Below are 17,271 nucleotides of genomic sequence, written 5' to 3' on the forward strand. Positions count from 1 at the left end.
CGTGATTACTAGCTCGGTCGAGTCGTGCAAATGGTCCGCGAGAGTGAGCGGCGGTGGGTCGAAATTTCCTCCCAAAATGTCAGCCCGCCCCCCATCACAATGTACTCTTTCTGTGAGAGCGGGGCTTCATCCCCTTAGCGGAGCGGGCGGGCGGTGGGCCCAGAGTGGATTAGCGCCTCCCCCCTCGCCAGGGAAAGGAAAGATCGTGCCGGCTTCACTTCCTCGTTCTCTCGCCCACTTTCCCTCTCTTCTTCCCTGCCCTCCGCTGCTCCCGTGCGAGTCTAAGTCCTCCCTGTCGATTCGCTCCGTCGAGAGGAGGCGATGCACTGCAGACCGACGAGCGCTGAAGACGAGACAGTAAGTGACCCCACCCCGAAAGGCACCGTTTGCGCACCCTTTCACCTTTCCCCGTCTCTGCCGTTCCCCACGAGCCGCTGCTGGCCTTGGCGAACGATTCTTCACGTCGCCGTCTGTTTACTTCTGCGCTCGGCTGCCGTCTTCCCTCAGCTCGTCCCGGGCAGAAACTCGTTATCAGGACGTACCTCAGGTGAAATTTGGAGATTAATCTCTTTGTCGAAGCATTGGACGCTGAAAGGAAGGAGGTATAAGGATCTACTGGTGGATGGAACAGTAATTTCCCTCTTGTTTTGGCAGTAGAAGGACTCCGTAGCCGTCAGTCGAGGCAAGTTTAGTGACTTTTGCATGAATTCGGACTGCCCGACACCTCGCTTCGGGACGCAGTTGGCGATTGTGTGGCCATCGGACGTGTGCACCCCCACTGTTCATTTATTACCCGGTCCCCTAATCACGCGGGTCATTGGTGTCCGATTCCCGAACGACCTGAAGGAGGCTGACTGTGCCAAAAGTGGCAATTCTTTCCTATTCGAGTTCTCCAATGGATACATGGCTGAGCAGGAGCACCCGAGTTCTCAGCTGAATATATGAGTACCGTTGTGTACGAATGCCAAAATGAGTGCAATCCGTTGCTGTGGTATTATCGTGTGAATTCATTGCATTCGAGTTCTTAAGCATTTATCCCTGAACTCGCATTGAACGGTCTTCATTATTAGTTTTCCGTGTTTGCAAATTAGACTACTCATGTATTTACTAGAATGATTATGTGTTCAGTCTTGTTTTCAAGTATTCATTTTGATTAACAACACATTCTTGTAGGCAGTTGGATAATCCTGGCGATCGTATGAAGGTCGTGGAATGTGTGAAGCGGATGCGCTTTGTTTGGCGGCTCTTGTTTATACTTGCATCGGGGTCATTATCTCTCCGATATGTTGGATCACCCCGTGGTATTAACGCTTGGCAGTTTTTTTTCAGTCGCAAAAACGTTTCTCCTAGCTTTCGCATCCCATCTACTTCATGCTATGGCTCTCTGTTTTGGTTAGGGAATGTGAAGTGGATGGCCAAAGCAGTATTTTTTAAAAGTTTATTCAGAGGAAAATCGACACTTTTTGGCAGACTGAAAGGTCTTGGCATGTTATTTTAGCCTTAAAATAAGAAAATATGCACTAATATTTTATCCTCAACGAAGCTGAATGGCATGACTGATTTTTAAAAGTTTTATATATCACTAGGCGTTTTTAACGTTTTGAGCGATTCAGTATCGCTAAATGGAAACTTTTAAGCTTTTTCATTATGCACGTATTGTCCCCGGGATTTGGTGCTTAACAAGGGAATAGGGTGGTTTCCTATTATTTTTTTATTGCTTTAATCGAAAGATTATTACTCCTGGAGTACGTATTTCACGCTTTTAGATTTTTAAATGACAACATCTATTTTTCGCGATTAAATGAAAAGTGAAAATTTTTAAGCGCGCGAAAACGCGACGCTTAAGTATGAATGCCGGGAAATATCTCCGTACGTCGTATTTCTGGTTCCCCCTCCCGCCCGGTGAGGTGACCTTGAGGCGAGGCTTAGCGCTGATACGTCGCAGGATGCTAGCGGATAGCTGAGTACCTTGCTGGATGGTAGCGCTTGGCTTAAAAAAGGTTTATTAATACCTTATCAAACGAAGAAAACTTTCCGAACTTAGCCAGTTTTAATAGGTGATTATTAAGACATGTTTCCCTGAGCTCTGTGCCTCATGCATGCATTGGTAACCTCAGACGATGTATAACTCCTATCCTCTCGTGTAGAAACTAGGTCCCTGTGACGTCATGCGGAGTGGAATCGCATGGGCGCCAATCTGGCCTTTTTCAAATGAGGATAAAATTTGACCCTTGCCATTCGTCTAAACCGGTATTTCAAAAACCAAATAATTTGTGTATTATGAATACACTAATGGTGGGTAACGAATCGCAATCAATGCCTTTCGTTTTCTTTGATGAAGGAAACTACCCTATTAAAGATTCAGTGAAAGCAGTAAAGTAGAGTGAAACGGAGAAATCAATTTTTTTCAAATCCATGTGGCCCACTGAAAAAAGTTGAACTGTTCTGAACTGAACTGTGGAACTGATCAAATATAAGGTGAACCCTCTTGGTGAACCCCTGACCCTCGCTCACATGCCATTTATGGGGAGGAGGGTCAAATATCTAAAACATTAAATATTTTATGGTCATTCCCTATAGATGTTTCCCTATAGAGGCCTCATCATGGACCGGAGGCTCCTTACCTGCGTTCTGGGATCTAAGAATATTGCTAACAATACAAAATATTTCATCTTTTTTCTAAATGTTTGAAATGTCGATTTATTAAACGCCGACGAGACGCCAAAAAAAGGGAAAAGTCGTCTCACTGAGCATTCTATTCTGCCATCTGCCGATTTATATTATCAAAGGTGAGCGCCCATCTAGCAGCACACGCAAAGATGAATTTTGCTGTATTCGAGGCGTGCGATGGGGAGAGGCGAGTGGGGAGGGGACGGGATCGGCCTGCCGCTCTTCCATCCGCGACGCTGCGTGGGCGTTGGAATATTTTCTTTGCGGACGTGCAATTAAATCTGGCATTTTGTGGCTTAGCGGTGGAAGATGCGTCAAAATGCGCGAAATTTTTGCCCTGAAAGAGCAGTAACTCGGCAAAATCTATAGGGAATAACAAAAAATTATTAAATTTTCCGATATGTGACCCTCCTCCACATGAATAGCATTTGAGCGAGGGTCAGGGGTTCACCAAGAGATTTCCAATATTTCAGGCCTTATTTTTCATCAGTCCCACAATTTTTTTTTCACTGGACCACATGGATTTGAAAATAATCGATTTTTCCTATCCGCCCTACTGTATAGGCTGAATGGCGATTGAGGCGAAGGCTTTGCCCTTTGTGGCGGGGTAATCTTCGCATCTAATTCTACTAATCCCGAGGTCTCAAGTTGGGTTACCGCCAGATTAGGTTTTTTTGACGCTGAAGGCATGATTGCATGATAAGTTCTGCTTATTTAACCACTCGATATCCTGAGCTCAGGGTACTCCTGATGGGATTCTGTGGACGTATGGGTCAGCAGAAGTGTACGAGCCGCGATAATAATTGAATCAAATAGTGTTAGCTGGGTCATGACGTTAGGCCACTCGAGCCTTACGGGTTCGTTGCCCCATTTGAAGCTTTCGAAGGGGCATATTAGTTGTTACGGAGCATAGATGGATAGAAGGAGACATTGATACAGTCCTTGCGAAAGCTTACGACTATGCGCAGTTGACTACTTTGGGTCTGGAAGAGCGTATTCTCGGGAAAATCGTTGTTGCGGGTGAAAGGGCAGCATTGGGGAGCTTATATCTACAGTTTTCGTTGCAGACTTTGAATTTTGTCGTACACATTCAATGAATTTGAATGCTCCCTGCCAATCACCTCATGAGATTATGTCGGGGTCATACTTGAAGAAATGGGTGAAGGGACAGCTGGGAAAGGACGACTATATGCTCCACGACGAGTCGAACGGAATCGTTCCCTTAAGTCCAGAATCGATTTTCGATTAATTGACTTTTGATTTTTGGTTTTTAATCAACTGCCTTAAAATTCGATTTTTTCCCCAAATTAATTGAGAAATCGATTTTATTAAATATTTAAGTAATTATCTGCTGAAACATGGATGTTCTGTTGTAACAAAATGCAAAGTATGGGATAATGGGTACAATAGATATAAGAAAAGATCATATTAATTTAGTATAGTATTTTAAATGTATTAACCTGCATTACCTTGCGCTTTTCGTGCATCGCGAAAGGACGCGGGGCAGGGTAAAGACCGACGGGTTTTATGCAGTTAAATAAACAGTAATAAATATGGCTGCGGTCATGTATTTGGTAGTTTAGACAAACTCAAGCTTTACAAGTGTAAAAACTGATTTTAAGGTGTGAAAAAACAATAAATTAAAGAGACAAATACATATAATCTGAATATTTCTGATTTGAAGTTTGGCATTGCTTTTTTACAATTCAATCATCATTCTCATTTTGACAACATGATATGTAATTGAAGACACAGTGCTCAACGATTATTTTACGCTCAATGGCTTTGTACAGGTATTGTATAAACTTTTATTTCTAACTTTCTCGATGGACAGCGAACAATACTATCCATGATCTTTTCGCCACTCTCAGAAATTTCTACCAAATATTTCGCGCTTCCGTAACGATACATCGCATATTATACAGTATTTCCTGTCATAGCATGAAATTTATGCCCAATTGTTTACTGGTGGCAGACAAGACTATCTACGATAAAAACTTTCAAGTTTTATTACAGTTAACTTTGAGAATAACTATGGAACTGATTGCCACGTTGTTCAATAGAGTGAAAAAATGTGCGGTCATCGACAGGATAAGTGAAGAAAGCTGTAAGTGGACCTTTCTTCACCAGTCGAAATTTGAATAAAGATATCGATTAATCGAAAAAAACGGTTCTTTATAAAAAAACAGTTTTTACAAAATCATGTTAACTATTAACTCTAAAAACACTGAAGTATACGTATGAGTGCTTGAATTATCAGTAATAGCAACTTACAAATAAGCACAAGTTTTGGAATCACCGCTTGGAACCATTCAGCTTCACTATTTTTTTTGAAAGATCAACTGATTGAGACGCTATCTCGATGATCGAGGGCGTGCCTTTCGAATTTTACCGGCGTTAGAGAGAGGTCTTTCACATGAGACGCATGACGTTATCGTAGGCCGGCAGTGACGCTGCTGAGATCAAACGAAATGGTCTAGATCAGGGGTATTCAAAATACAGCCCGCGGGCCGGATCCGGCCCGCGGAGAGCTTTCATCCGGTCCGCGCACTCGTTTCAGGTAGCGCGCGATTCTCGCTCGTTTAACTCTGTGAGACACCGCTAGGAGCATTGCAGCGCTGTACTGCACGTCAAAGTCGCCTTCAACTGTTCGTAAATAAGAAATGCGCCACCGGATACTTCAGTAGGCGTTGGTATCGAATACTTCAGTCATCGGCAAATTTGCTATCCGGCCCGCGGCGCGATTCGGAACTTGGAATGTGGCCCTCGTGGCCTAGTAAATTGGATACCCCTGTTTAGATCAAAGTTGAAAATTTGAGTTTGAAATCGAATATCAAGGCTTGATCTCGATTTCCTCGATCTTTCATTATTATCATTTTGCGAAATAAATGTTTTTTCCTTTCTCAAAAAATATGACTGAAAATTGAAATCTTTATCTTTTGAGCAGCGTTTGCAATTTATAAACGAAATTTTACCACAAATATTAACGTATATCTCGATTTCTACATAACCATCAAAACAGAAATTATTGATGCATTAAATCCGTTAATATTGACGATAGAGGTTCGTTCATAATTTGATAATGCACAAAAAAGTAGTATTTCAATTGAAAGTCTGCAATTTATACGGAAGGAACAAATGTCCATGTAGCTAATAAATATAAACAAATCATAAGTTGACCGCGAACCAATGACGCTGGTAGGTTTATAAACCCGGAAAGGAGGGAGCCCAACTATCCAAAGAGCTCGAGATAATGCGGAGTCTCCGCTTGGAGGGGTCGAATAAGGTTGGAGCTGAGTGTGTGTGATTATCCGCGAGACCCTTTCTTAACGAATGTCCTTCAAAAATGCTCCGCACAGAGTGGACGGAAGAGTATCTTGGGGCCCAGTCCAGCAGTCATGCTAAGGAAAGAACTCCACCGTCTCGAAAGGGTTAAAACTCGATTTCTAATTTCAATTGAAATCGATTTTTCCATTACTACGCGAGTTCCCGCCACTGGACGGACTACTTATTGTTTGCTTGCTAAAATGCTGCCCCTAACAGCAGTTGTAGGTGTCATGGCAGATGGAAAGGGCGGCAAACCGCTCTCCGATCGGCACGATACGATCGCAAAACAAGTAGCACGATGAGGAATGAAACAAAACGCTCACTAAGTTGGCAACGGATGCAGCCGAAAATGCGGTGCGATTGAAACGCGCCGAAAACGATATTCAGGGTGGGTAAATCTATTTTGGAGAAAGTGAGTGCTCTGAAGCGATTTATTGATATTATAATTTCGAATCGTCGTCTCGCGTTATACAATGCATTCCTTCCGATCGCGAGGCTCCGTCCGAAGGACTATAATCGTAATAAAAAAAACCGGAGCCCTACAGTAGGCCACTCAGACCTGCCAATGTCCGCAGCACTTCGCCTCCCCTCCAAGATTCATCCACCAGCGAAGTAGAGTGTAGCGCTTCGCGGAGCAAAGCGAGGCGGCTAAATTCAAATGCTGCAGCAAGCTTAAAATCGAAAATCGATCGGCTGGAATGGATTTTGACCGATTTTTTAAAAACACAATGTCGACTTTGATTAAATCGAAAATAAAAAAATCTTACAAGCCCACATTCGGCATGTAATTTCAACTACCGCAGCTCGAAACAATAGCTTAAGGATGTATTGTATTTTAGTTTGGGGAAGGACAGAAGAGCGAGGGGGGTCAGGGGAGGGGGATGGGAAAGTGATCTTCGTCCTCCTGAGAAAACTCTTAGTTCCAGACCTGCCGCTAATCATTTCTCTGTGAAAAAATATTCTGTCTCCTGAGTTGAATTCCAGGTCACCGTCCAATTTTATCGCCTGGCTTTCGTTCATATAGCATAAAATGAAGTCGGGAACTTGCATGCCTACTGAGAGTCAATCAGGGACCCTGTTATAGAACATAATATGTAGTGTGTATGCAACTTCTACACCCATCAATTAATCCTGAAGGCCAAGGCCCAAGAAGTTTACTCACAACCCTCTTTCTTGGCAACCCTGATGAAGGAAATGAATGCGTCCCATCGAATTTTCTTGAGAGTAAATGTATATGTCATAAATTCAATGCCAGATCTTCCTCAATCATTAATGATGCTCTAGGTGTAAACATAGTTCTCTGAAGGAAAAAGAGAACATTATGGAGAGAAATTAGCCTGTAGGAGCTCAGGTAAACTTTTTACTGAAGGCAGAATTCCCTGCTTGCTAATCACAGCAATAGGGTGAAATTTGGCGTAGTACAATCAGGGTCAATGAGTATTTCATCCTCTGAAGACCCTCATAATTATATTTCACAGGTCAATGCTTTTTCCTTGTGTTGGATAATAGCCACAGCAGTTCTTTTGATGCTGTCTGCTTTAGTTAACTCAATTATATACATTTATGCAGCAACTTGTACGCAGCATAGGAATTTAAGTGATTTAGATGACGAATCTTAATATTTATCAGTGTCATGATAGAAAAGAAATGCTTGGAGCTAAGACCATTGACATGGATGAAATAATCTACTGAAAGCTTTATTTTTATACCGTTTACTTAGAATCTTAAATAAAACAAAATATAGAAATTTTAACAATATTTTACACAACACACAAAACATAATCTAGCATTAACATGTTCTCATTCATCTACACGTATAACAATCAGTGCATTAAAGTATTTGTCATCCTATTATTTATGTATATTCTGTAAAAGAGGAATTTCTAGATTACACTTGAATTTGCATGTAAAATTATTGACATAATCATTAGCAATGATATCGACAATTTTAGAATGTACGATAGAAATTTTTGTAAGCATTCAATGAGCCAGGGGATATTATAACTGTACATTTCTTAATCTATTGAGAAACCAACATCATGCATTGCTCACAGTAATTAGCTCATTAAAATACACTTATGATCACTGCTATCTTATGAGATTATGATAGACAGCAAAATCTAGTAGTATTCACGCTCTCACAACCAAATTTGTATTAAAATTCTCCCACAGCAATTACAGTGACACCAAAGGTCTGACCAGTCCTAGGCATTGCGGGATAGAATCTAAAAGTTTAATTTTTTTGTAAAGAAATCTTAACAATTTTTTATTCTCTCAGCGTCTGAGTAAAGCAAGCAGGGTAGGGTACAAAAGTATCGCGTGAGAAAGTGTGTGCGGTACAGCGGTCCACTCCGATTACGCCGCCGGGTCGGAAGACGGTCGGCCGCCGTGGCTGACAAAAAAGTATTTGGCGCCCACGTCGACTGCTTTGACGGTTGAATGCTACGTATACAACAAGCTGATTCTCATAGGCTATGGGATTAGAACGACTTATAGACTTAAAATACGATATTATTACGTGAGTTTCATGATAGCGCTTTCTGTCGGCAGATTGTTGGGCCTACAGACCTCGAGAGCTCTGTAACCGAAACTCTCCATTCGACTCGACATTCGCAATAATACTCGAAGCATTCGAGTCTAGTACTAACTACTGGACTATACTCAAATTTTCGAGTACTCGCACATCCCTAATTATTGACGGTATAAGTGATTACAGGGTAGTTTTTGAAACCTTTATTATTGGAGTTGAGTCATTGGCAGGGGCGGATCCAGGATTTCTTTCTGGGGGGAGGGGGCACAAGGTTACCTCGTAATACAAAACGATCGCAATGACAATGGGACGTTATTAAATCTTCCATATTTTTTAAGGTTCTGGGGGGGGGCACGTGCCCCCCCCCCCTAGATCCGCCTATGGTCAATTGTAAAACCAAAACGGAATATTTATTTGTTTGGTTTATGCGACCTCATTAAATTTGGCGAGATGCATAATGCTAACCTAATCTACGCAGTTGAAACAGAATAAAATCATCGGCGTAGCATGTAAATACCTCTTATAAATCTACGCCAAGGAATCGACGAATATATTCCGCAAAAATATTGAAATTAACTTCCTACTTGGTTTTCAGCAAGGCTGCCGGAAAGGTAGATCATGCGAAACACAGCTCGCGCTTTTTTTCACGACGTTGTCAAATCAGATGAACCTTCGACACGTTACCTCATAAAAATTTTTATTCTAATTACGGTATTGCGCAATATAATAAACATTAGTACTCTGGATATGCTACTTTCAGAGTGATCGTAAGCAAAAAGTAGTTCTTGCCTGAATTGGCTTTGATGTAGTTAAAGTGACATCAGGTGTCCCACAAGGACGCTTAATCGCCCCCCTTTTGTTTATTATTTACGTAAATGACACTGCTCCCGAATGAGGTGTAAAATACGTTTAGTTGCTGATGACACTGTCATCTATCGCGAAATTAGTGATCACTCTTGACTTTGGAATTCTATCATCGAGTTTAAACAATGTTCGTGTGTGTAGCCAAGAGTGGGCCTCGAACTTAATTAGAGCAGATACACGGCGTTGCATTTCATGTGGAGTTAGTCCAACTATCCCCATGTGTATAATGTGGATAGTGCTAACAATAAGGTGATGGATTAAGGGAATCATCTCGGAGTTTCGATAACTTCGAATCTACCGTGGGGAATATGTATAAGAAATATTTGTGATAGATCCCTGAAGCTAGGATTCTTCAAGCGTATTGTGGAAAGATTTCGATTGAGAAAGTAAAAGAGAGGGGCTTTTTCGCTCTTGTCCGGCCACACCTTGAATATGCAGCGAGTATATGGGATCCCGCACAGAAATACAATCCATGAACTTAGTAAAATACAAAGGAAAGTTGTTTGTGTCGCCCAAAACTGCTACGTGTTAGAGAAAAAGGATTAGAGAGATGTAAAACGTAAAGGCTGGGAGCAGCTAGAGACTCAAACGTCGCGGGCTAGGCTTAGATTGCTTGAGCAATTGAGAATAGATATCCATAGGAGCGACATGAGAACATCATAATATAAACCTACTATAATTTCAGGTCTGACGGAAACTATAAATTGAGAGAGACATTTCACCGAACGGATAGGTATGGGAATTCTTTTTTCCCAAACATACAGGGACTTAAATAAATTCTAGGCGTAATTTCGTTAGAGCTCTTCCTTTTTATGCGTAAACGGCAGGTGTCCTAAGACCCCCAGCCACACCCCTGTCGAGGCGGCTTGCGAGGTAGTATGTAGATCGCTGTACATAGTCTTCAAAATCGCTGATAAATATTTTAATTGGCTCTTCAACAATTTATGAAATTTAAATATAGGCATTTATAACTCAAATTATGAGGTATTATTAAAGTTTTCTTCCGAGTAAGGGAGGTTTCCATTAAATACGCAAGAAGTATTCTGGCAGCCTGCCCTCCCTTCATGCACTTCCCTCTTCAATTCACAATAAGGCCTACTCCCTTTCATTCTATCTAAAATTCCTATTCTCTTCCTTCCGATCCCTCATTTAACCAACTTTCTACCCTCAAATACTGTTCTCAACAGTTAAATACACCAGTGTCTATTATTGCAGTGCTCTATTGTAAAAATCCCCTGCCCGCTAAGTACACCCGCCATCCATACCTTCTGTCTCCTTCGTATCTCATCTCAAAGCTGCCTCTCCTCACCCACTTCGTCATTCCTCCTACTCTGCGTCTACATTACTTTCTCCACACTCACACCGCAAACGTATCCAGTCTTCTCTCGTCATCCTTCCTAAGTGTCCATGTTTTCACATTCTGAGGGTACTCTCCGCATAGGCTCTTCTCTAGCCTTTTTTTTAAACTCCTGTATAAATTCAATTACAATTGTACAATTCCTAAACCTTTGTCCTAACCATGATGTAGTCTGATGTCCCACTGTATCCCCTGGACTCTTCAAAGTCTACATACACCTTTTATGATGATTGAAGCATGAGTTTTTTTTATGAATAACTTGTTTCTCTCTTTCTGGTGCTTTATTTCCCCTTCCGTTCCGCATGCATAATCGAAATTCTCCTATTTCGTTTCCACCACTCCCTTCCCCAAATGAGGCGTTCTAGTCCCCCATCACTCCTAGATTTTTCTTACCCGGGATTTACATGATTATTTCTTCGAGGTGTTCATACACCTCATCTACTTCTTTCTTCCTGTGTTTGCTTTTAGGTGTGTAAACTTGAACTACTAAAAGGGTAGTGGGTTGCACCTCAATTTCTACCACCAGAATCCAATCGCTCACCTGATGTATATCTACCACTCTCTTACCGAGCTTACCATTTAATACCAAAGCTACCCTTCGTCGACTTTCCTCCCTACATGCATCACTCCAGTAGTCCCCACCATCCTTCCATCTCAATTCACACAATCCCAAGATATTTATCCTCTCTTTCTCCATGTCTTTTTTAGTTTACCCGCCATCATCATTGTTCTGACACTCCACGTCCTTAAATTCAGTGATGCCTTCTTCTTCTTCATCTTCTTGGTCTTCTTTCCTTCTCTCTTGGAAGCTGCTGCCGATGATGATAAGTCTTTTCGAGGAATTCGCATGATACGGACCTTGTCGACCTCGCTGCCACCTGCGGAACCCGCCCCTAAGAGCCGGGTTCCGCAGGTGGCAGCGAGGATTAATCCTGACAGTGCAGCTCTAGGCTTCATAGGAGCGTGCAAACCTTTCCAACTTGGCAAGGTTGTAGCCCAAAGGAAAGGAAGTTCTGCGGTAGCTCAAGTTATAAATTCGTGGCGCACCTGCCACTTCTTGAAATCAAATCTTCAACTGTCTAATTTAATGTGATAATTCCAAAATTTCAAGTTTTCCCTCTTTATAGGTCATTCTTTCACATCTTGAACTTGATTAATCTCCGATATTTTTTCACCACAGACGTAGCATATCATACTCCTACTCTCAGTTAAAACACTGCATTAGACATTCGTACTTTTCAAAAAGAATGGACGTCAGAATTAAACAATTTTTAGTGAAACAATAGACGAGTCTCCCCGAGACCAGACATTTTAACAAATCTTTTTCACTTTTTTTCAAAAATAATAGCAAACATGTATTTCTGTCCGGAAGCGGAATTTCCGAAAATAGTATAGAAGGACCGCAGATAAGAAGTGTGGTGTTGTGAGAAGGCCCTTCTCGCGACCGTAGTGGGGTGGTTGGGCAAATACCTACCGGCTGTTGGCTAGTCGGCTGGTTGTACTTCATCTTTGAGGTTAGAAGCAACTAAGAAAGCAGTTTTACCCATCCAAGAGGTAAAATATACACACAGAATTGTCAGTGTTTCATTTCATTTATAGACGACAATTATCTCAAGGCAGTAAATAAATAGGATCTAATGGGAAATAAGTGTTGTGAAGCAAAGCGATTGAAACTTTGTTTCCATCTCCGTGTCTTCATCCATTTAGCACGATCTGGAAAACAAGTTATCCTTGCAAGTATGCAACGGACGACTTATAAACTGTTTTGTTGGTGGCATAACTTGTAGGATACAGTAAACAATCGTTTATCACCTCACTTTTGGAAGTTGGCGATGTTCACAATGAAAAATACCCGTGTTAATTCAACACTTATTCACCAATTCGGGCTTCATATCCACAGAGCGATCAACTGTGCCGATAACTGATGGCACAGCTGTGTCAAAACTCGTGTTGATTTGCTATTAACAAGTTCATGGAAACCCAAGTATTTTTTTAAATATGAATATTTGTCATTAGGCTTGAAAAGGGGAGAGGAAGATGGCTGTCTCTTTGCATCATTTGCTAATCGACACTGCTACTCTTTAGTTGCTGTTAAAATTAGCAGATAATTAAATTAACTGTTATAAAATTAAGGAAAGACTTTATCTGTAATATATGACTGATTGCAATGTGGAGATGATTTTAAGACTAAACAAATTGGCTTCCTACCCTAGAAGGACGGATAAGATGGCCCCTTTATCATCCTCTTCTTAATAATATAACAGTAATCATTACTTACATAAAACATCGTAAAATCTAGCAAAGTCATGCATGCATTAGTAGCCATTTACGTAAATAATTGTAGTGTGACCATGTAAATGAACTTCATTGTGGTTAGCAGAATATCTCCATTGAAATTAACAAATTATTCCTCATAAATTTTTATGGTTAAATTCTACAATCAACACTTATTTAATGGCCTGCAAAAATAGCAGTTAATCATAAGTAAGCCTTTCTGAATTGTGTTTGAGGGTCTAGGAACACTAAAATGAAATCCACCTTACCCCACTGATTCATAAATGTAACAGGACTTAATTTTTTTCTAGCTCGTATAAGAATCTTTGACTTAACTTGTGTACTCATCTTCCTGTAAAAAGCGTTCACTCATGCCATTTCCAACAGTGCAGAGTCATTGTGATTGGGTTGGTGAGTCATGGCAACACTGTGTGGGTAGGGGAGGGAATAAGTTCAATTTTATCATGTGGCCATGTGTGACAAATCAGAATGCTGTAGGCAGAGCCTATCATCAGGGCAATTCAGTTAATTTCAACCTCTTCTATGCTATGAGTAGAGGTCAGTGAAAGTGGTTTTTTTTTTGCTAATATTCGTTTTAAAACCATATGATTTCGGTGTTATAGAAAATCTTGGCGGTGCTATTACGATGCTGCAATTTTCCCACATTTATAGGCGTTTTATTATTTTACGGTACAAATTTCATGAATACTTATACTTTTATTAAGCATTTTAAATAACATTTAACGCAATTTTGACTGTACAGAATTTCTAATAAAACTAAATGAAAGAAATAGTTCAACTTATATTGGTTCAAGATGTATGAATGGTTCAAGTAGTTAATGTAGTCTTTGTGAATACGATCGGCAAACGGCAAATTCCCACCAGCTCATTGTATATACTTCGAGAGCCATTCCAGAATTTTTGGATTGTCAAGTTTCTCTACACTAAATGAAGCCTTTAAAAATGCTTCTGTAGTAGCAACAACGAGCTCCTTCTTTGCTTTCTTTGACTGGGTGACTGTGTGTTCAAATGATAGCTGTCGTTTTGCGGGTCCCCTTTCTTTTGCACGTTTATGTGTAACGCTACTGATGTGCTTTAACAAAGTGTCACATCTTTCATATAAAATCCTTCTCCGGTGAATGAACCTGGTATGAACATTATCACTGGCTTTTGGCATTTTAAAATTCCTATTCTTCGTTCGATATTTAAAGCTGGAGCTGCGATAAAAAAACAGTCCAACCACAAAACACAACCTGTTACGATGATGTTTCCAAACTGAGTGCTGCGTAGCTACGGTATAACCATAGTACTGTATAACTTACAAATTGGCTGAATGGTTTCATGTCATGGGTTCCCTCTCGATACCCCTCAACCCGGTGTTGATGGAAGGTAGGACAGCAGCTATAAGATACAACAAAATCGCTTAGTTTTGATTACAGCTGTCGCCAATCGGTCAGGGAAGGCAGTGAAAGAAGCACAATTAACAAAACATAATCGGATTCAAAGAAACTTGAAAAATTATTTCCCATTTATCGATCCTGAAACATCTAGAATGAAACGCTTTCTCACCTGAAGAATTAGATATTAGATTTGGCCAATTTGAAATTATTTTTTTTTGCATTGTAGCTCAGTGGAGAGCCGAATATCCGACGATCCGTCCGCTTACAAGGAGAACCCCCTCTCCTCCTATCCTTTCTGTTCCTTCCTATCCTTCCCCCACTGCTTGCGCTTCGTGCTTCCAAATAACCATACGTGTCTATGGATGTCTTTAAACGAATCGAATCGCGCAGTTGACGGCCGCCGTGGTCATCACGGCGCCCATTTCAATCCGGCCCGGCGGTGCGCCGTCTACGGCGTGAAATACAGGCAGTGCTACATTAAGGCCGCTTTCTGACGAAACGACTTTTCGCCGGCCGCCGTTCACGTCACGACGCCGTGAAATTCAGGTCGCTTTCAGACGAGACGACTCTCTGCCACGCTGTGGGCCGTGCCGTGAACGGCGCCCCGGTCCCAGCCAGCGGCCGTGTTTAAGTCAACGAAATTGGTAAATTAGACCCACACTCAAGGTTTTCCTGCAACAAGTTATCTAATAACGCTGTCTAGTGCGTCGCTGTCTGTCACCGGTATTACTGCTCGACATTGACGCGTAACGGGTCCGTGAGCTTGTATTTCTGCTCTTCTGCGGCCGCGTTAAATCTCTTCCCACACATTTTTAATTCATAATATCTAATTCTTCAGGTGAGAAAACGCCTCATTCAAAATATTTCAGGATTGATACATGAGAATCGAAGAGAGAGGCTGTGATAAATTTAATAGCAAATTCTGGCGGAGAAATCACTACAGTGCGCGATATTACGCGGATGCGTTATACGCGAGACTAAACGAGCAAATTGACCTTGGAATCGAAATGAGGTAGAACAAATGAATGTCGGCAGTGTTAAACAATGAAGGCTTAGGCTTTAATAGATTATGACTCATAGGATGTGATTTTGTTTTCGCTAATCCACCTAAAATCGCAAAAAACGCGAAATTTCGTTTTTATTTACCGATTTCGCTTTATTTCGCGATATCGCGTCTCGCGAAATTCACGGACCTCTAGCTATGAGCTTCATTTTACCGGTTGCCGTTTCATCAAATTTATCTTACCTTTGTTTTTGTTTTCTTTACTCCTATTCTTTCAATAAAAATTCTAAACTAATATCATACCAAGCCTGATTACATTTAAATTAATGGCTACTTTGATGTGGAAGTCATTGGTAAACCAACACATTATATCCATTGGATTTGCTGCTGCTCTAGTGAGTGACTTCAAATAATACCTTACTAATAAATATTTGGGGAAATTGAACATTCCTCCTAATTTTTTTCTTAAGATAGATATGGTCTGGGGTAAACAACATATCATAGATCATTCCAAGCAGAGCTGTAGCCAGGATTATGCGTAGGTGGGGGTAGAGGGGGGAGAGAGTGTTGTCTCCTCGACCCTGGGGGTAGGAGGGTGGAACCCCATTCAGAAAAATGTGAAAAATATTATCTCTAGAAATCACATTTTATGCTATTTTTGCATTTAAAATTACTCAATTGATGGGTCTTTGGGGAGCTGTTTTGGAGCAGAATAAATTTGTTTTATTGGCTAATATTTTTCTGCTAAAATGAATTGGTTTGAGGGGGGCACATGCCCCCTATGCTCCCCTGGCTACGCCACTCATTGCTAGGTGCTGCCACATCAGAAATGAGCATCTTACTAAGAGGGACCCAAATGAAATAAAGCCATTCTTGGCTACTTTAGGTGGCACTTGGTTGAATGGAGTTCCTCTGATTTATTTTGTAGTAGGCAGCTAGTTTCGAGATGCCAGCCATTGCTCCAGCCACCAGGGCTGCCTCTCCCCTGTATGGCAGGAGGCCTTCGGCCACTCCCCCTCCAGGGACTCCGCCCCCCTCGTTGAGCAGCCATGTGGATGTGACCAAGCTGCCTGACCCTAGGGGGCGCTTCCGACTGGAGAGGCTCATCGGAGAGGGAACGTATGGGGAGGTCCATGCTGCCCTCGACACGCAGACAGGTCTCTCTCTCTATCTATTCTCTCTATTGATTCGCTTTATGATGCCCATTTAACAATCCCTTGCATTGGTTAAACACATCGGGAAAAATGTAATTTTAAAAAATTATTGAAGAGTGCACTATGGAAAACTTAAATCCAAATGCTAACATTAGGCAATGTTAATGGCAATTTTGGTTCAAAGTATCATGGTAGTTTTATGCGAAAATGGTTACACACTTCATATTTAACCAAATTCTTTCTAGGGGTTTTAATGCAATACATTGTTTAAATTATCTATGGCTGGAAATGGTTACACACTTCATATTTAACCAAATTCTTTCTAGGGGTTTTAATGCAATACATTGTTTAAATTATCTATGGCTGGAGGTGTGCATTGATTGATGTCCAAAATGCCATGACTCCATATTTTGAATTATCAAACAGTAGACCTTTCACAGGTCATATTTAAATGTAGGAAGTGACGGTAATTTTTCTGGAGACCCGGACATTGGGTTAAAATGTTGGACATATCCTGGGATATATATAATGTCTGGCAGCTATACAAATTAACCTTCACTTATGGTAAATGAACTATGCATGCACAAACCTGCCTTTACTGTACGGTGACACTGGCCATCTCCTGCACTGTGACGACCCACATCATATGCTCATAAAGGCTGATGAACAAAATTAAAAGTTATCAATGGCTG

General features: G+C 41.2%; 1 protein-coding gene across 1 annotated transcript in view; it reads left to right on the top strand.

The window, feature by feature from the left end:
- Positions 1–237: 237 nt before the first annotated feature.
- Positions 238–17,271, top strand: part of LOC124154391 (myosin-IIIb-like) — a 75,888-nt gene continuing 58,854 nt past the window's right edge. Inside the window, exons 1-2 of the mRNA XM_046528090.1 lie at positions 238–357; positions 16,354–16,582. Of these exons, the coding sequence (XP_046384046.1) occupies positions 16,372–16,582 (211 nt within the window). The 5' untranslated portion in view covers positions 238–357; positions 16,354–16,371. The remainder of the gene's footprint in view (positions 358–16,353; positions 16,583–17,271) is intronic.

The sequence above is a fragment of the Ischnura elegans genome, chromosome 1 (assembly GCF_921293095.1).
Source record: "Ischnura elegans chromosome 1, ioIscEleg1.1, whole genome shotgun sequence".
In the NCBI taxonomy this organism is placed as follows: Eukaryota; Metazoa; Arthropoda; class Insecta; order Odonata; family Coenagrionidae; genus Ischnura; species Ischnura elegans.